The sequence below is a fragment of the Carassius auratus genome, chromosome 10 (assembly GCF_003368295.1).
Source record: "Carassius auratus strain Wakin chromosome 10, ASM336829v1, whole genome shotgun sequence".
Classification (NCBI taxonomy): Eukaryota; Metazoa; Chordata; class Actinopteri; order Cypriniformes; family Cyprinidae; genus Carassius; species Carassius auratus.
This window is the reverse complement of record NC_039252.1, coordinates 7,483,708-7,504,510: the sequence shown is the minus strand read 5'-3', so window position 1 is coordinate 7,504,510 and position 20,803 is coordinate 7,483,708. Positions and strand designations below refer to the sequence as shown.

Genomic DNA, 20,803 nt, shown 5'->3' with positions numbered 1-20,803 from the left:
ATCATAACATTATTTTTCCTCACATAGCATACTATAAATGGGTCTGTATTAATAAAAACATATAGCTGTCTTTATATGTTAGAAAGCGGGTTGCTCATCAAGGGGATCATCGTATTTGGCCATCATAGTTTGAAAGTTCCAGACATAGTTGATGTAATCGTTTAGATGAATTGCCTTTTTTCTTATCACATGTCCTTCACAGTAAACCAAAGGCACTTAAAACACTAAAAAATTTAAAATGAGCTTCTTGCAACACTCACAAAAGATTCCCACGCAGAAGGACTGAAGATGTCCAGAACAGGGTTGGCGTCTGGGTGGCTGAGGACCACATCCACACGCAAAGAAATTGAGTTGACGAGGTCAGGGGTCTCCTGCACATAGACGTCATGCTCTTCACATACGTCCTGCGCAGGGACGCTGATGTCTTTCTGGACGACTCGATCTAAGTTGCTGAAGTGTCCTCTAGGGCTGACCCGAGACGACTGTAGGTCGGCATCCACGGTCAAGTTGTACTTGATAACTGTTCATATAAAAGAAAGTTCAAATACATCACTTTCATCAAACAAAATGTGTCCATCTCCAAAATAAATACAGTCCAGATCAGAATTGTATCCTTACCCACTGTCCCAAGCGGAGTCACTGGTTTAAATGTTGCACTAAAACACACTTTAGCCTTGAAGCAGGACACCTGTCTCCCGCTATAACGGCACGGTTTACTCAGGATACTGATCTTGTCAGGGGAGAAGGAAACCTTGGCCGTGACCACTGCTACTCCTCTACTCCTACATAAAACCATATGATGAGAGAGGTCAGGAATGCATCAATTAAAACACAACACTTCAAGTGATTTATGGCTTTTGGAACCAACAGAAGAGTCCCACAGAAAGCTGATGTTACGAGGATTTCTGAGGTGAAAAATGGGATTCCAGAGGACAGCTGGAGCAATCATTTCCCTGGCCACAGACACATCTACATATCCCACCATGACTGAGGCCGTCCCTGCAGCTGTTCTGCACTTAACTCAATTGTTGAAGGTGGGGCGTTAATGAAGTATTACTAATTAACATTGTGTTGTGTTACATGGAACGGTCTAATCGAGCTGTTTTACACCCCAACAAAGTATGAAAATCAATTGGTGAAATGAAGGCTGATGTGTTTAAATTCTCACCAGAGTTGGACCACTTTCCCAAAAGCCCCCACTGCCACATCTGGGACGGAGTCTCCGTTCATATCTACTCTGCCGTCCAGAGAGCGGCCGAAGAACTTCAACGCTGGGTCCAGTTTCGATCCGACAATTTTCTGAATGTGTAAGAATGTTTTGAATTTGGACATTAGCTGATATATTTCATGTGTGTCGAGGACTCTGTGAATTTCGGTTCTACCTGTGAGCTCTGCTTTCTGATGGTTTTTCTGTCTCCATAGTAGATGTAAATGGCACCTTGGCCATTGCCTTCCAGCGGAGCACCAACCACAATGTCTCTGAACCCATCCAGGTTTAGATCGGGGACAGCAATGATGGCCGTCCCAAACCGAGCATTCTTTTGAGAACCCTCCAAGAAACCCTGGTTACTCAAGATGCCCTGTTAAAAAATTAAATAAATTAATAAAAACAGATACAGTATGTAAGTACTACTAACATACAGACAGTTTATTGTGACATCTTATATTTTGCAAGCAAAACCTAAGTTTACTACCTTACTAAATATTAACAAGCAACAAATTATGTCTTTATTAAGGCAAAAGTCATAAATGTTTCTTAAGCAGCAAATAAGTATATTAGAATGATTTCTGAAGGGTCATGTGACACTGAAGACTGGAGTAATGATGCTGAAAATTCACAGGAAAAAAATACATTTTAAAAATATATTACAATAATAAACTTTTTTTTTAATTGTAATAATATTTCACTATATTACTGTTTTTACTGTATTTTTTATCAAATAACTGCAGCCTTAGTAAGCATAAGTCAAAACCGTTAAAATATTGTACCAATCCCATACCACAAACTAAATTTGGAGGTATTTAGTGAAAATAAATCTCCTCCTGGTAATGGTGGCAAACAAAAATCACAGTATAGAGGATGAAAAAGTGAGCAGATGTGGCGTAAGACGAACTTGAAATTCACTATAGCATCTATAAAGAAAGCTGTCATGTTTTAAAGGTGGACCTAGCCACAGCTAGACAGAGGTTCTTCTCAAAACTCAATAAGTTTTAACAAGTTTTAACTCAACAGTAACAGTTTGTCAGTTGAGAGACTGACAAATTCTCCAAGTCAGATTTCCCAGTCAAAAGCTCTCCAACAGCAAATGCTTCCTTCTTTTCTGAGATCAATAATATAAGGAAGGCAATTAGAACATCCTCAAGTTTTACAGAAGTCAGACAGATTCGACCGCAACATCAAAAACAAGATACTATGTTTTTGAAGCAATTAATAGCAAAAATTTGGTATTGACCCTGTCGATCATGACACTTTTAGACAGACTGGAAAACTGGGTCTGGCTTTCTGGGATGGTACTCAAATGGTTCAGGTCATACTTAGAAGGGAGAGGTATGTGAATCTAGGAGAGCATACAGTAAGTCTAAGTGGATGTCCATGACATGGAGTCCCACAAGGCTCAATTCTTGCAACGCTCTTGTTTAGCTTGTATATACTCACACTTTGTTAAATAATGAGAAAGATCCAATTTGTCTATCACAGCTATGCACCAGGTCCTTACACTGGCTTCCGGTTATATTTAGGATTGATTTTAAAAGTACTTTTACTCATTTATGAATAATTAAATGGCCTAGGACCTAAATACATTGCAGATATGCTCACTGAATATAAACTTAACAGACACTCAGATCATTAGGCTCAAGTCAAGTTAGAAACACCAAGGGGTCACACAAAACAAAGGGAGTCCGCTTTCAGCTATTATGCCGCCCGCAGCTGGAACCTGCTTCCAGAAGAGATCAGATGTGCTAAAACATTAGTCACATTTAAATAAAGGCTCAAAATTCATCTGTTTAGCTGTGCATTTATTGAATGAGCGCTGTGCTACAGTACATCCGAACTGATTGCACTGTATTTTATATATAATCATTTTCTATTTTGACTGGTTTAAATTCATTTTAAATCCCTTGTTTTATTGATATGATTATTTTTATGATTATTTTATTTCTTTTTATGTAAGCACTTTGAATTACCATTGTGTATGAAATGTGCTATATAAATAAACTTGCCTTGCTTTACTCTTCATTAGTAGTTCACGAGTTCACACTTACATATAATTAGCTGAAGTATTATAGTGCATATTTGGTGTGCTGTGCGGGGAAGGGGCTCCGAGCTCGGGAATGGCCCGAACCTAGAGTTAACCACCCCCACCGCCGCCGTATATGTAAAAGTGTAAAATGAACTCTAGTGGAAGAGATGGAGATGGAGATGGAGATGGAGTGGGGGATGCTGACAAACCATCAATGGAGACAGGTAGGCTAATTCAGCTGTATTTATACCCTAAGGTTGATTATATTAAGTGGCTCCACCTGTGTTAATTAGGCTAAGTATCTGCCGTGCTCCTCCCGAACCTTGTTATGAAACCTTGTAGTGTAGCTAACTGGGTCATTCCTGGAATTCGGCAATATTTCAGTCCTCCTTTCAGAGTTTCTAAAGTGGTGGTTCACCCAAATTAATTGTTAGAAGTTTTCACAAAGCTTTGGGATGCCCATTATAACTAATAAAAATTATTGCATTTTTATATTATTTAGCATAAAATAATGTCTTATATCTATCTTAAACCAAGCAAAATGTTAAACTTAACAAAATGTAAGAATTATATATCTGTGTTCCTCTTTTATATATATATAATATAGATACATATAATGTAAATATATATATATATATATATATATATATATATATATATAACTTTTTCTTTATTATGCAAAATATTTCATAAAAACCAGACTTTAAAGTTATGTCCCTCTGTCTGAACTCGAACCATTCTACGCCCATAATAATTTAGATGCCACTCATATGTGACATAATTTCCCAGAAATGACATAACTCAGGGCTCTTTAATAGTGGTGCAGAAAATCTTTAGTAGTTTTAAACTTTTTATTCATATCTTTGAGGCATGTTATCGTCAGGGAGGGTACTGTCAAGCTTAACAACTCAACCCGTCACATAAAATTAAGATGGAAAATTATTGCTTTTTCAACATTATTTTCATATATCATATTTTGTTTTAAATATAATTTTTGATGTAATATGTCAACTTAAAACGTTGACAAGCATCACAAATCAGAAATTGCACCCACATTTGCAGCAGAAAGACAATGCTGGCCATACAGATATGTTGACCCATAAACAAGTGGACAAAATTAACCAAAAATGTACATTTAAGGTAATGTATCCCATCAAATGTATTACAGTCTTCAACCCCTCACACCTTGTCACATTAATATATATTTTTTTAAATATAGGGAAGACAATTAAGAACAAAAGTATTTCTTGTTGATTACTATATGACAAGTGAAGGGCTAAAACAATAAAAAACAAAAACAAATATATATTATTTTTTTTAGGGCATTCAAAAATAGCGCGTTAACGGCGTTAATTAGTTGTTTGTCGTTAATTACGTCAAATTTTTTAACGCATTTCACGCATGCGCAGTGTGACAAATTATTCAGGTTAGGAAAGTCTCGTCGATCTCTGAATTCTCAAGATAGTAAAAAACAGCGGCGAGCGCCGCGACGAAAACACCGAAGAAGCTTAAGGTTTTACCCCATTTACTCTCAAATACATTCATGCCAAGCTCGATAAACAGAGACGACTTTGGTAGTTGATACGCTGGAGCTTCTTCTTCCAGTGATCCTCAAATCTGGCTCGCGAGTTTCCTGCAGAGTTTAGCGCAGACTCCAATTAAACACACCTGCCTGTGATTTACTAATGATCCTAAAGACACTGATTAGCAAACTCATGCGTGTTTGATTAGGGTTAGAGCTAAACTTCGCAGGAAAGTGGATCTCGCGAGCCAGATTTGAGGATCACTGTGTTATAACGTCCTGTGTTTCACACTGCGCATGCGCAGAACGCATACATGCAATGCAGCGAAAATTACAGCTGTTTGGGAAAGCATATGCATTTTTACTTGGTTTTACTGGCACTTGAAGCCTTCAGAACGTGAAAATATCGATCCTAAAGTATTGTGGCAGAGCAAATGAACACCTCCCAAAAACAATAGTGCCCAGAGTGCTGCTTATGTGATTGTGGCGCATGTTTTTGTTTCTGAGTTCATTCTTTCGAGTTTCTCTATCCATAATTTCATAGATATTTATCTTTTGGTATGCATTTCAGAAAAAAAAATGGTTAGGATTCAGGTGTAGTTGCAAATAGTGATTAATCATGATTAATCCACTGAAAATTCTGATTAATTTGATTAAAAATTTTAATCATTTGACAGCCCTAATTTTTTTTACAAAAATAAAAAGATCATAGACAAACAAATTTGTATATTTTTAGCTTCATTAATAAAAGGTAGTGAAAAAATAAAAGGTTTTTAAAGGCAGAGTTGGGAAAATTTTTAAAATTATTTTTCATTAATTAATTTTAATTAATTAGATTTAATGATGTGGGCTAGCTACTTAGAAGTCACTGTAGTTGAAAACCATGTATATTCCAAGTTGAAATATTACCGAATACCAGGAATGAGTTCCTCAACTACAGGAAGAAGAGGAGGGCATCCACAGAAAGGAAATGGAAGACAAATGAGAAAAGCACCGTGGTAATGGTGTAGAGGTAGACTCTTCCTGTTTCAGATTTCTCCTCGCTCATGTACATCGGCGCTCCGACCAGCAGCAGATCCGTCACACCGTCAGCGTCCACATCAACAGGACAGAGAACGCTGCCGAAATAAGAGCCGATCTGCAAACCACACACCACACTGATCTAACACAGGACTTGAGTGTGTAACGCAGCTAAAACAAACTAAAGATCCCAGACAGACGAGTACCTGATCTCCTCTCTGTGAATCTTTGATGACCGGCTGATTCTGGCTGTTCATACTGTAAACTACAACCTGTCCTCTGTGAACGGCACGAGGAGCACCGGCCACATAAAACTCAGACGAGCCGTCAAATACAGACGCCACAGAGTATCCTGAACACAAGACAGGAAATAATTAAACTGAGGAAACAGAAACTAATTGTTTCCCATTACAATGTCTAAACATCCACTTAAGGCCTGTTCTTCATATTTTGAATATAAAGTATACTGCTCTTGTTCTATTACCATAATTTTTCAAAACAAGCTAACAACAAAATACACTTACAGTATTTTCCACATAACTCATCTTAATATTTTGCATTTGTATCATGTTTTAAGGAATTATCTTGTTTTATCTTTTCATAACTTGATTTAAGGATGTTTTGATGATTTTGTAGTCGGTTTAAGCATAGCTACCAATTAACAATATGAATTTTGTCAGCAATTTAATCTAATTTGCTACCTTTTAGTGAAATATTGCAGTGTTAATGTAAAGGTAAATTATAATTATGATATTTCAGTTCATTAGATGCAGTAAAACTAACCAAGCACGATACTTACCAAGTAATGAACTGTGGTTTCTGTCATCCAAGACATTCTCAAAAGCAGCTTTGGGCAAAACATCAGATTTCTGTGCAGTTTGGTGCACAACGGTCCCGATCCAATTATATGCTCCAGCTGCTCCCAGTAAGATCAGATCCTACAAGCAATAGTCAGTGTACTGTAAACCACCAGAAGGAAGAAGGTCTTTAAAAAGCATTAATGGAAACACATGGATATATAAAGCCGGAACCTTATTTCTGGTCTGGTGTGCGCTGAAACCGACTTGGGACATTTCCATTTTGAAATTATCCCCAGTACCCTTTCCAACACCTAAACACATCAGTGAAATGAACAAAGAAAACGATCATTGACATAATACATGTCAATAAAGAAACCCATGTTCGTCACATTACTTTTAAAATAGCTTTTATTTATATAATCGACATAATCACGGACCTTCAATGTTGAAGATTCGATCTCCAAGAGTCCCGACGATCTCTATGAGCGCCGCCTCCTCAGACACATTAAAAAAGTATTTTTCGGTTGGACTGCTGGCTATTGACTTAATCTCAGCGATGAGTTTGCTTGTGTCAATGTCATTCCTTATGTAATATCCAAGCACCTAAAACATGCAAAAATCAATTTCTTCACAACATTCAAATATACTGAATATTGAGACCCATATATGAATCCATGACTGCATATCTTGTTTTTTTTTTTGTTTTTTTTATCACTAACCGCAATACCAAAGCGAGTGATACTTTGTCTCTCGCAGGCCGGGATGACTGTGTTCCTCAGATTTCCATCATGTGACTCTCCATCAGTTACCACCACCATCACTTTAGTGGCCCCAGGACGACCTCCATTTTTGGCTAGGAATGCATTCTGTCTACGAGAGCCAATCATCCGACAGACATGCACACCAAAACACAAAATCAAAAGAAAGTGTTTAGTGTAAAAAAATTACAATGATAGTGTTTTTACATATATTACAACTTTGGGTACTTTTTGTTTGGGGATTTTTAAAAACTATTTATATACCTTTATTATGATTATTATTATATTAAACATGATAAAACAGTATTGTAAACTTTTTATCAAGCCTTCATTATTTATTTTTTGCAACTTTTTAAATGGCTTTAATGTATACTTTTAGATACAGTATATGAAATAAAAGTGATACTGTATATGAAGCAAAACAAAACAGGAAAATATAACTTGCAAGTGTAATAATTTGATGGTATGTCACCTAATCACAATAATGGCAAGTTATGCAAAAAGTGCAAAATATTGATAACTAACTAAAATTATTTTCCTGTAATGTATACATATCCAATGTTAGACACATGATTTAAATGTGAAGAGTGTTTTTAAGGAGAGCTTATTTATCTCCTTAATGTGCCCATATTTTAAGAAATATTGAAGGAAATTTTTAATTAATCATAACTAACATTCTTTTCAATACAGGGATAACATTCATATGCTTTTGCAAACAAAATGTACTAACACTTTAGTTGATGTGTTGCAATAATGTAGACGTACATAGCAACCCATTAAAAACAAAAACAAGCCATGAGTTATACTTGAGTAACAAGATGATGTAATCAAAAAACTGACCTTGCCTTGCCAGTAACAAGAGAAGAGGTTTGCTGAATTGCACATATAGTAGAGAAGAATTATGTAATGAACATGTAATCTTGCCATGTATCTATGCTACAGAATATAAACTGTTGTATTGTTTTAGTTGTGATGATTCTGTGACTGGTATGAGGTCACGCTTTGATTAAAGCATATACAAAGTCATCGTCTGGAGTCTGTCTGGTTACTGTAGGTGTAATGAAGCACTAGAGATCTTAGTCTTAAGTGATAGTGTTCAAAAGGGATGAGATGTCATCTGAATCTACATCACCAGAGAAACGCCAATAGTATCTATTTACTAGTGCTTTGGGGATATGTCTCCAGAAATGAGACCCCAACAGGAAGCTTAAGTCGGGTGTGTGGGGGAATTTCAATGATATCTCTCAGAAAGAAGCATGCATACCTTGCAAAATCAATGGCTTTGAAAGTATTAGTCTCTAATCCTTGTTTCTGTTGAATATTTGAAGCTGCTTTAATCATGGACTCTTTTGTCCGATAGGAATTCAGGTAGAACTCGAAGGAGGTGTCAACAGCGTACTGCATCACAGTCACCTGTTATGAATGAAATCAGAAATATATTAACTAGAAATATTACAAAAACTGCTGAAATGGCACACCAGCTGTCTGACTTGCCTGAGTGCTTTGAGGTCCAATATCTAAGTTTTCCAACATTTTCACGAGGAAGTTAACAATTGGTTCCCATGGGTATATACTGTTGGATCCGTCCAAAACTAGGGCAATGTCCATTTGATTGCTACAAGCTGTGTAGACACAAAACAACATGAATGTTAACAATTTGCTGTAGGGATAGTTAAAGGGAGAGCCCTTCGTTCATTTTCCGGCACACAAATTAAGATTTTTTTTATGAAATCTGACTGATTTACGACCCTGCATAGACAACGCAACTGCCATAAAAGTTTAATCACTGAGGTCACATGCACTATTTTAACAATGTCCTTACTACATTTCTAGGTCTTGAACGTGGTAGTTGTGCTACTGTCTATGCAGGGCCAGAAAGCTCTTGGATTTCATCCAAAATATCTTAATTTGTGTTCTGAAGATGAACAAAGGTTTTATGGGTTTGGAACGACATGAGAGTGAGTAATTAATGACAGAATTTTCATTTTTAACTACCCCTTGAATGTGAACAGTAAACTTTCATGCTTTCATACTTTGAGCAGCAGGAGAGAAGGATGACTGGAGCGTAAACTGTGGGCTCACTTCAGCGCAGACTCCAGGGTAAAAGTACAGACTTCCACAGAGTTGAGCCCACAGAGGACCACACGTCTGAAACACAAACGTAATGTAACGTAATATGAGTTCCAAGCACATCCTACACAAACCACTCAAAGCATGCATTCATTTCTCAAAAAAGAATAGAACTTCTCATTTATCATTTATAGACATACGGGGAACTTCCTTGGTACGGGCGCCAAAACAGCAGAAAGTAAACAGAAAACAACAGTCTCACCATAAACCCGCCGTTTTTGGTGGTTGGAGTCAGAGTGAGACCAAGACTCATGTTGATGTTGTTGCTGTTGGATATGCTTGTCACATTGACAGCATCTGAGAGCACATTAACCACAGTGATCTTCAGCTTCACTACTTTATCATTCTAAAAGATGTATTATTAAAATCTAAGACTTTGCTTCTGGTCTCCACAGATACTGTCTTAAGGACACTGTTGATGATGATACTGGGAATGATGGGAAATGTTTGCTTACTTTGAAGGTTAAGGGACTGACAGCTGGCTCCAGGACTGTTAATCTCACACTTATAGATATCCCCTTTCCGATTCTGAGGGTATCCTTTCCATGGGGAACCCACGAGGAGCCTGGGGAGCAGTGAGAGGTGTTAGATCAAGTACTATCATCCTGAAGTACAGGATAAGGTGAGGCTGCAGAGCACAGAGCAGTTATTAAGGATATTCTACACAACAGGATTGCGAAAACAGCGTTTAATGACCAGTGGCACAGAAGGGTGTATATTTGGAAGCATATCTGAGATTACATGTGTGTAGGTGCATGGGCATGCATTATATCATCCAACACACCCACTTAATTACACAGAATATCACTACTAGGTGGCCATCATGTGATCAAGGTGCACTGCCCAGACTAAACACAGCATTCCTCAAACACTGACACACAAGCTCAATCACTTCACATCCTTTGACAGTAAAAAACAAACTGGGTTCAGATGTGTATGTATTTATGTATGTATGTAAATACACATATTTATGAATTTTTTTAAATTAAAATCGACAATGCAAGAAAAAAAAAACAATGACATTAAAAATACATAATATTATATACATAAATCATTAACTGATAACATTTATAAAGTAAATAAAAATAAAACTATTACAGAATGGGTAAAAGGGTTGCAAATTGAAACTATTCTCAGTAGGAGCAGGTTAATTAGAGAATAGCCGATTTTAGCTAATAATAATAATACTTGTTGATTAACTAATATTTTTTTATTTTTTAAATCGTTTTTGGTTAATATTTGAATGATTTTGATTTTTAAATAAGATTAACACAATCTGTAAAAAAATTTAAAGGAAAAGAAAAGAAGAAAGAGTGTTGTTTATTGTTGTATAATTTTATATGCTGGTTAAGGGGTTAAAGGGATAGATATCTCACCCAAAAAATCTGTTTATGTTTACTCACCCTCAAGTTGTATGAGTTTCTTTCTTCCTTAGAACAAAAATGAAGTTATTTTGAAGACTGTGTGTAACCAAACAGTTGACAGTTCCCATTGACTGCCATAGCTAACAACATTCTTCAAAATATCTTCTTTTGTTTTCAACACAAGAAAAAAAAAAACTCACACAGGTTTGGAACAACATGAGGGTGAGTAAATGATGACAGATTTTCTACTTATTTTAGGTTAGTTTTAATTAATAGTATAATAGTATTGTGCTTCTAAGGAGTAAAAAAGTAATGGAATTTTGTGTAGGGAAAGTTCAGGGGATTTTTGAAAACATGTGAGTAAACAGATACAAGGAATTCTGATTGAAAAGGACTGTGGGTAATAATGACTCATTGTCTATAGAAATGGTTGTTAGGGGTCTCTAATGTGTGTTTGTGGGAGTTCAGACAGAGCCAATGCTTGACTCACAATGAGAATGATGTCACCAACACCCCCCAAAGCAGAGCAGGAAATGCCTCATCTGACCTGCTGCACACCAGCGTGGATCTTAAGAAATACATGCATTTAAAGACTGTCTAGACAGTGGATATGACCATAAGTGAACAACAACACTTTAGGGGCATGACAAATAATAGTGAAAGGTCCGTGACCCTTCTGTGTAGCAATTATGGAGTTAGCAGATGTTAGGAAAGTTGTGCCCAGTGTTTGCTTTGCTTTGTGCTTTAGAGGAAACGTTGTATATTGTGCCTATGTATGTACAATGTGTGACTTTTTGCTGGCTTTGGGAACATGTATTACTGCAGTTGGGAATAAGAGGAAGACCTTCATTTTCCTGCAGATAGATGCTAGAGGAACTTGGCCTCTTTGTGATCTCCCATATATATATATATATATATATATATATATATATATATATATATATATATATATATATATATATATATATATATATATATATATATAGCCATTTAGCATATCACAGGCCTGCTGCTCAGGTCATGTGACCCATTCAAAATCAAATAAATACTTGGGAAAAAGGCATGCATGCAGGTTTTGCTTGCTTGGCATAATGTTTTTTTTTTTTATGCAAATTGAACCAGGACTATATAACACAGTGTTGTTACATGAGTTCCTTATTATTCCAAATAAACAAAATCCAACAATCCAAAATTCCAAACAACACTGCCACAATTCTGAAATAAATCAATAAATAAACAAACATTTGTTATCAGTTATTATTAGTGTGCAAATAAAATAATGGTTATTTTTATTATTAATACAGAAATTTTATTTTTATTAACAAGTTTATAATTATCTAATTAATAATATTAATATATTTTTTAGGATTAAATGATCAATTACATGTTACCGTATATTCAAATAGACAACAGTTGTTTAAAATTGTAATGATATTTCAAATTACTACTGGACCTTCTTAAAAAATTAGCATATTGTGATAAAAGTTCATTATTTTCCATAATGTAATGATAAAAATTAAACTTTCATATATTTTAGATTCATTGCACACCAACTGAAATATTTCAGGTCTTTTATTGTTTGAATACTGATGATTTTTATCATTACATTATGGAAAATAATGAACTTTTATCACAATATGCTAATTGTTTGAGAAGGACCTGTATTTTCTAACTGTATTTTCTAACTTTGTCTTGATCAAATAAGTGCAGCTTTGATGAATATAAGAGACAAAAATGGCAGTTTAAGTAAGAAAGCTAATTAAATGAACACTCAATTTCAATTTGTATTTTATGTCTCACCATTTTCCTTGACTGTTGCTAAACTGTTGAACAGAGTAACCAAACTGTTCTGTTGCCAACTGTGAGAAGATCTTAGCTCCAGAAGTCCCCACATTAAAACCTTGAGCTTTATCGATGCTGAAACCTGTAGAGACATGCAAATATCAGGATTTTGTCTTATATACAACATACACATATTATACTAACAACACTACCAAAAGAACAAGAATAAGGAAGCAGAACAATATCTGTTCTGATAAGCAACATTAAACCCTCTGTGTGTGTGTGTGCGTGTGTGTGTGTGTTTGTGTGTGTGTGTGTGTGTGTGCGCGTGTGTGTGTGTGCGCATGTGTGTTGATATGCAGACAAGCTACAGCACGAATGTGAACCTATGAGAGATGGGGCGACTGGAGTGCAGGAAAACTTTAATGTGGTCATTCTTGGAGACAGTAAACAATATTTACAGAGATGAACCTCACGGTTTTGTGAAGGAGCTTTATGGGTCAAATTACATGAGTATGTTATTGATAAAGTGTCATGATTCTGCCCTCGTGTCCTTGATTTTTCCTAGTCTTGAGGCAGGATCATGACAGACCCATGTTTTGTGTACAAGCACATGGCCTTGTCTTTGGGCCATGTGCTTGTGTTGTCTCGTTCCCTTGCCCCGCCCCCCTTGTTAACCTAGTCGTGTCTTGATTGTCCCATCTGTGCCACCTGTCGTGTCTTGATTGTTCCCCCTATTTAGATCTCCTAGTGTGCTCTGTCTTGCGTCGGTTCATTGTCATTGTGATATGTGTTTCTCAGATGTGTTCTACTTATGTGATCGTGTGTGAGATTGTGCTGTACCCTCTGAAGTCCTTGTATTACCGTGAGTGTTTGTAGTTAGTGTCAAGAGTTTGTTTGTCTTATCAATCCTGCCCTGTTAAGTTGTTTAGTTCCTGCCCTAGCTGTTGTTTTCCCCCTCGTGGGTTTTGTTTTCCCCTTTTTGTATTTAATAAACCCTTTGTGTTGAGAATCCCTGTCTGCACCTGAGTTCCTCCCTTACCAATACCTGACAGAATGAACCGACCACAATGGAACTCAGCAGACAGGAGGCAATGCTGGATGCCCGTGCCAGCAGCGTCGAGAGCCGGCGTGCCCGTGCCAGCAGCGTCGAGAGCCGGCGTGCCCGTGCCAGCAGCGTCGAGAGCCGGCGTGCCCGTGCCAGCAGCGTCGAGAGCTGGCGTGCCCGTGCCAGCAGCGTCGAGAGCTGGCGTGCCCGTGCCAGCAGCGTCGAGAGCTGGCGTGCCCGTGCCAGCAGCGTCGAGAGCTGGCGTGCCCGTGCCAGCAGCGTCGAGAGCTGGCGTGCCCGTGCCAGCAGCGTCGAGAGCTGGCGTGCCCGTGCCAGCAGCGTCGAGAGCTGGCGTGCCCGTGCCAGCAGCGTCGAGAGCTGGCGTGCCCGTGCCAGCAGCGTCGAGAGCTGGCGTGCCCGTGCCAGCAGCGTCGAGAGCTGGCGTGCCCGTGCCAGCAGCGTCGAGAGCTGGCGTGCCCGTGCCAGCAGCGTCGAGAGCTGGCGTGCCCGTGCCAGCAGCGTCGAGAGCTGGCGTGCCCGTGCCAGCAGCGTCGAGAGCTGGCGTGCCCGTGCCAGCAGCGGTGAGCGTGCCCGAGCCAGCAGCGGTGAGCGTGCCCGAGCCAGCAGCGGTGAGCGTGCCCGAGCCAGCAGCGGTGAGCGTGCCCGAGCCAGCAGCGGTGAGCGTGCCCGAGCCAGCAGCGGTGAGCGTGCCCGAGCCAGCAGCGGTGAGCGTGCCCGAGCCAGCAGCGGTGAGCGTGCCCGAGCCAGCAGCGGTGAGCGTGCCCGAGCCAGCAGCGGTGAGCGTGCCCGAGCCGGCAAAACAGAAAGCCGTATTCAAGTCTGCAGTCGTGAGAGCGGAGGAGAGAGCCGCGGCCGACTCTGCAGCAAAGACTCTTGTACTGTCTGTCTCATCTCGTAAGGAGATGCCTATTGTCCTAGCTGCTAAAGCATTTTCTGATTATTTGTCCCGTCTTGTCCAAATTTTAGAAATCCCCGTCAGTCCTGTCTTGTCCCCTGACCCTGTCCCCAGAAGTCCCAAATGTCCAGCCGTTGTCTCCCCGTGTCCTGTGGATGTGGCCCCGTGTCCTGTGGATGTGGCCCCGTGTCCTGTGGATGTGGCCCCGTGTCCTGTGGATGTGGCCCCGTGTCCTGTGGATGTGGCCCCGTGTCCTGTGGATGTGGCCCCGTGTCCTGTGGATGTGGCCCCGTGTCCTGTGGATGTGGCCCCGTGTCCTGTGGATGTGGCCCCGTGTCCTGTGGATGTGGCCCTGTGGATGTGGCCCTGTGTCCTGTGGATGTGGCCCTGTGGATGTGGCCCTGTGGATGTGGCCCCGTGTCCTGTGGATGTGGCCCCGTGTCCTGTGGATGTGGCCCCGTGTCCTGTGGATGTGGCCCCGTGTCCTGTGGATGTGGCCCCGTGTCCTGTGGATGTGGCCCCGTGTCCTGTGGATGTGGCCCCGTGTCCTGTGGATGTGGCCCCGTGTCCTGTGGATGTGGCCCTGTGGATGTGGCCCTGTGTCCTGTGGATGTGGCCCTGTGGATGTGGCCCTGTGGATGTGGCCCTGTGGATGTGGCCCCGTGTCCTGTGGATGTGGCCCCGTGTCCTGTGGATGTGGCCCCGTGTCCTGTGGATGTGGCCCCGTGTCCCGTAGGTGTCGTCTCCCCGTGTCCCGCTGATGTAGTCATGTGTCCTGTGGATGTGGCCCCGTGTCCCGTGGATGTGGCCCCGTGTCCCGTTGATGTGGCCCCGTGTCCCGTTGATGTGGCCCCGTGTCCCGTTGATGTGGCCCCGTGTCCCGTTGATGTGGCCCCGTGTCCCGTTGATGTTGCCCCCCCCGTGTCCAGTAGATGTTGCCCCCCCCGTGTCCAGTAGATGTTGCCCCCCCGTGTCCAGTAGATGTTGTTGCCCCGCGTCCCTTGTCTGCTCCTGTCATGTCCCCCGTCAGTAGTCCCGAGACCCCTCCCCGCCCCTCACCATCCAGACCTGCCCGTACCCCCCGTCGTCAGCCTTCGTCCTGTCCTCCTAAGATTCCTACCCCTCCCACCCGCCCTGGTCTGTCCCCTATGAACTTTGTGGTCCCGCCCCCTCCCCTTCCCTGTTTGTTTTTTTTGATTTGTCACCCCAACCCTGCTGTTGTGTACTCATGTTTGCCGTTGTTATTATTTGTCATGTCTTGTTGGTTTGTGTCTGTGTCCCAGTCTGTCATGTCAGTCGTGTCCCGTGTTTGATGTTCCCTTGAGGAGCGTCTGGAAGCCGCTCCTTAAGGGAGGGGTTCTGTCATGATTCTGCCCTCGTGTCCTTGATTTTTCCTAGTCTTGAGGCAGGATCATGACAGACCCATGTTTTGTGTACAAGCACATGGCCTTGTCTTTGGGCCATGTGCTTGTGTTGTCTCGTTCCCTTGCCCCGCCCCCCTTGTTAACCTAGTCGTGTCTTGATTGTCCCATCTGTGCCACCTGTCGTGTCTTGATTGTTCCCCCTATTTAGATCTCCTAGTGTGCTCTGTCTTGCGTCGGTTCATTGTCATTGTGATATGTGTTTCTCAGATGTGTTCTACTTATGTGATCGTGTGTGAGATTGTGCTGTACCCTCTGAAGTCCTTGTATTACCGTGAGTGTTTGTAGTTAGTGTCAAGAGTTTGTTTGTCTTATCAATCCTGCCCTGTTAAGTTGTTTAGTTCCTGCCCTAGCTGTTGTTTTCCCCCTCGTGGGTTTTGTTTTCCCCTTTTTGTATTTAATAAACCCTTTGTGTTGAGAATCCCTGTCTGCACCTGAGTTCCTCCCTTACCAATACCTGACATAAAGGAACAACCTTTTAAAAACATAGTTTAAAAGTGTCTCATGTTCTAAAAATATAATATTTGCATTCACGCAGGTTTCAATTGAATGATTCATCATTACACTTTGAATCATGTGAGTGCACAAATCCTAATCATTAACTTCAACAGTCTCAGTTATGTTCCTGTGCACCGATACTGACTTTTGATGAGGAAGTTTTCAGATGATTGTAAGATGATAAAGAGACTGTACAAACACGCCTGAGCAGAGCATCATTAATATCATCTATTATTTTTAAGTTATTTTAATCAGAAGTTCAGTAGAAATTACATAATCCGCTAAAAATAAGTGTGGTCAACATGAATGAAGTGACAGAGACATGTCCTCTATATGAGTTCTCCATTCATTATTTAAAGAGACATGCACACAAAGACAGCCTTTTAACAGTGTAGTGGGCTGCAGTGCTGATGGACACATGAAACGAGACAGAGCATGAATTAAGTCATGAACTGAACGGAAACAAAGGAAGGAGAGGTCAGACTGTGGGGTTAAAGAGAGAGAGAATGTGCTTCCGGTCCAGTGCACTCTTTATGATCAGTAAGCCAGTTTAGACACTGATCTGTGACACCATTCAGAACAGACAATAACTACAACACTTTTGACAAGCATCCTACACCATTTAACCATGATGTTTTGACCACTGTGTGGGTAAAGCTACATTTATTACTAATGATAATCTGAATAAACAATTATTTTACCAAGGAATATAGATCACTAACTGTTTGTGGCTGTTTGTGGTTGCCACGCACTTTAAAATAGCGGGTTTTTCGATCCCATAGAAGAACCAGTTTTGGTTCTTGTAAAAACCTTTCATTGAACAGTACTCAAAATAAGCATGTTTCTCTGTGTGAAGAACATTTCAATAAGGAAGATTTTCCCCCCACTATAAAGCACATTTGAGGAATGGAAAGATTCCATGGACGTTAAAGGATTTTCATGAAACCATTGATGCAAGAACTGTAATTTTTAAGAGTGTAAACAACTTATTCAATCAGAACTATGATATACAGTATACAGTGCCCTCCATAAGCATTGGAACAGTAAAGACAAAATTGCTTTCTCTGCTGTGGAGTCAAGACATTTGCAAGTATTATTAAAAGATATGCAACAAACTACAGGATGTCACATTTCATTATTAGGTCTTTCGACACATACATGTTTTACCAAATTAAAAAGGACAGCACTTTTAGAGTTCATCCCACTATTTGATGTGAGCATAAGTATTGGAACAGTTGAATTTAAGGCAGATGTAAAAGATTCAAAGCTACTATTTGGTTGCAGATCTCTTGCATGCAATCAGAGCAGTGAGTCTGCAACCCATAGACATCACCAGACTCTGGCTCTTCCGCTTTGAAATGCTTTTCTCCGGCCTTCAATGCAGCCAGTTCCAACTGTTGCTTGTTTTGGGGAGTTTCTGGCTTTAGTCTCAACTTCAGCTGGTGAAATTAATGTTCAATTGGACTTAAATCTGGATATTGATTTGGGCAATCTAAGACTTTACATTTCTTTTCTGTGATAAAGTCCCTGACTGAACTGGCAGAGTGTTTTTGGTCATTGTCTTGATCCAATATGAAGTGCTTTCTAATGAGTTTGAATATTGGTAGCCAAGATGATTTTGTACTCTTCCAAGTTCGTTCTGCTAGTGCCATTATACGTGATGGCACTAGCATCATTACAATGAAGAGGTCCTGTTCTAGAGACAGCCATGCATGTCCATGCCATGACACCACCTCCACCAAAGCTTTACAGATGAGCTTGTATGCTTAGGATAATTTGCAGTTCCCTTTTTTCTCCACACTTTTGCTTTGCAATCACTTAGATAAAGGTTAATCTTTGTCTCATCGGTCCATCAATTCAGTTCCAAAAGTGTTCCAATACATCTGCTCACATCAGATAGGGAGATGAAACACTAAATGACCTGATCTTCTTAGCTGATAAAACATCTTTGCGTTTAATCACCCAATAATAAAATGTGACATTCTGTAGTTTTGTCTCATATTCATCTTTTAATCATATTTACAGATTTCTTAACTCCACAGCCAACAGAACAATTTTGTCTTTACAGTTCCAATACTTATGGAGGGCACTGTAAATTCATATAATTCATATATTATATATTTATAATATATATAAAAAATGTTCTGAAATATACATGTGTGTATTTATATATAAATAATAAATATACACAACACACAATTATGTAAATTTAATGTCAATTTAATTTTCGAATGCGATTAATCGCGATTAATCATTTGACAGCACAAATATATATATTATATATATATATATATAGTGAGAGAAAGAGAAAGAAAGAGAGCAAGATTTCATTGAACATAATTTATTAAAAATGCTTCACATTTTGTCCCCAGGTTATCTAAACCCTATTACCATCAAACATGGCCCTTATAATAATAATAATAAAAAAAAAAATCTTAATCATCATACAGAATGCAAACTTTTTGGTCAAAATTATATTAGGTTTTATTGTTTTGTCAATACACGAAAAATGGTTTTTGATTTTAGTTTTAGACATACTTTTTTAGTTGAACTTAGGAAGTTTACCCGATACAGTTTTCACCTACAAACTTTTTATGTCATGTTCGTTTACATGACAAAAGCCTTACTGTCTCCGTGACTACAAAAATGTGAATTTGTGAAAACGGTGACGTCATGTTCATGCGTATTATGTGTTCAGTCTTTAGATATGTGTGTGTGTGTGTGTGTGTAGCCGAGTGGTGTTTCTTCACAAATGACATCGCCATCTACTGGCATGGTATGAATAATATGGATTTTTTTAAATAGTTTTAATCGTTTTCGTGAATCCATGGGAACAGGAATCATTTTGACAACATCGTCTGTACACAAAACCTTTTAAAAACGCAAAGGAGAAACTTTTAAAGGGGGGTGAAATGCTATTTCATGCATACTGAGTTTTATACACGGTTAAAGAGTTGGATTCCCATGCTTAACATGGACAAAGTTTCAAAAATTAAGTTGTACGCTTGAAGGAGTATTTCTGTTCCAAAAATACTCCTTCCGGTTTGTCACAAGTTTCGTAAAGTTTTTTTCGAGTATGGCTCTGTGTGACGTTAGATGGAGCAGAATTTCCTTATATGGGTCCTAGGGCACTTCTGCCGGAAGAGCCCGCGCTCCCGTATAGCAGAGCACTGAGAGCACAACATTCACTGATCAGAGCGAGAGCGTCGCGAAATGTCACAAAAGAAGTGTGTTTTTGGTTGCCAGAGCAAGACAACCCTGCACAGATTACCAAAAAAAAACAGCATTAAGGGACCAGTGGATGGAGTTTATTTTTACAGAGCATCAACAGAGTTGTGCAAGTGTTTTTGTTTGTCAGCAACTTCAGCAATGGACACTTTTACATGTTCTTCAGTTTTACCGAACATTAAAACATAACAGCTCTTTCCCTTTACTCAAAACACATAAATAACACCTAATCTCAAGAATCAAACTCCAGATTCAGTCCTGTGCAAAGCATGATGGGAATTGGGAACTAAAAATCAGCAAGCAAAATATTGCACTTCTAATGTAAAGGATGGTCTTAATTAATCAAATCTGTTGCTTTGATTTTGTACAGTAAAAAAACAACTGAATAATACATTTCTTTTTAACAAACATTTATTACTTTCCAGACCTGGAGTTTAGTAATAGCTAAATTGAGAGAAACTGTCAAACTTGGCTAACATAGCTACATGAAATATGTAGACTGAGAATTTATTAACACATAAATATATATTTGTCAAAGTGCAAAACATGCTAAAACCAAACTACAATGTCGTAAATTGTGTGAAAATGTTATAAAATAGTGGGAAAGTGCATACATTCACATCATAGCTTATACAGTGAGCCACAAAAAACTTTCCTCACAGACTCGTTCAAAGGAAACAAAAAGGCTAAAACTGGTAATTAATTTCTCACATATACACAAAACCCATTCATCTCCTGTATAAAAGTATTTTCCTCAAATGACTTATTTATACTTCAGCTGTAAGTTCAGAGTTGTTGTCATTCAGTTTTACAGCATGACAAAATTGTAATACAAATATGTTTGCATAAGTACTTACACAGAACAGCGAGGAGTACCTGCAGAATATTCATTTTAAGTCCACAGTGTGATCCAGCATCGAGCTCTCCAGTGTGTTTGTGTGCATCCAGTGAAACCGCGGCGCAGCGCTGGAGCTGGGCGGAGGAGGAGGAGGAAGAAGAAGAAGATGCCCCCGCCTCCCACAAAACTAAACCCAAACTCACGCCTTCAAACGCAACCATGTATGGTGCTGAAAG

General features: G+C 39.5%; 1 protein-coding gene across 1 annotated transcript in view; it reads right to left on the bottom strand.

Moving 5' to 3' along the window:
* itga2.2 (integrin, alpha 2 (CD49B, alpha 2 subunit of VLA-2 receptor), tandem duplicate 2) overlaps positions 1-20,803 on the bottom strand; it is a 27,058-nt gene extending 6,255 nt beyond the window's left edge. The window contains exons 1-17 of the mRNA XM_026274554.1: positions 20,587-20,803; positions 12,637-12,760; positions 9,928-10,037; positions 9,675-9,769; positions 9,376-9,490; positions 8,837-8,964; positions 8,607-8,755; positions 7,304-7,454; positions 7,022-7,187; positions 6,816-6,895; positions 6,584-6,722; positions 5,991-6,136; positions 5,759-5,902; positions 1,383-1,580; positions 1,169-1,299; positions 619-782; positions 261-520 (exon numbers count right to left, since the gene is read on the bottom strand). Coding sequence (XP_026130339.1) covers positions 261-520; positions 619-782; positions 1,169-1,299; positions 1,383-1,580; positions 5,759-5,902; positions 5,991-6,136; positions 6,584-6,722; positions 6,816-6,895; positions 7,022-7,187; positions 7,304-7,454; positions 8,607-8,755; positions 8,837-8,964; positions 9,376-9,490; positions 9,675-9,769; positions 9,928-10,037; positions 12,637-12,760; positions 20,587-20,788 — 2,502 coding nt within the window. The 5' untranslated portion in view covers positions 20,789-20,803. The remainder of the gene's footprint in view (positions 1-260; positions 521-618; positions 783-1,168; positions 1,300-1,382; positions 1,581-5,758; positions 5,903-5,990; positions 6,137-6,583; positions 6,723-6,815; positions 6,896-7,021; positions 7,188-7,303; positions 7,455-8,606; positions 8,756-8,836; positions 8,965-9,375; positions 9,491-9,674; positions 9,770-9,927; positions 10,038-12,636; positions 12,761-20,586) is intronic.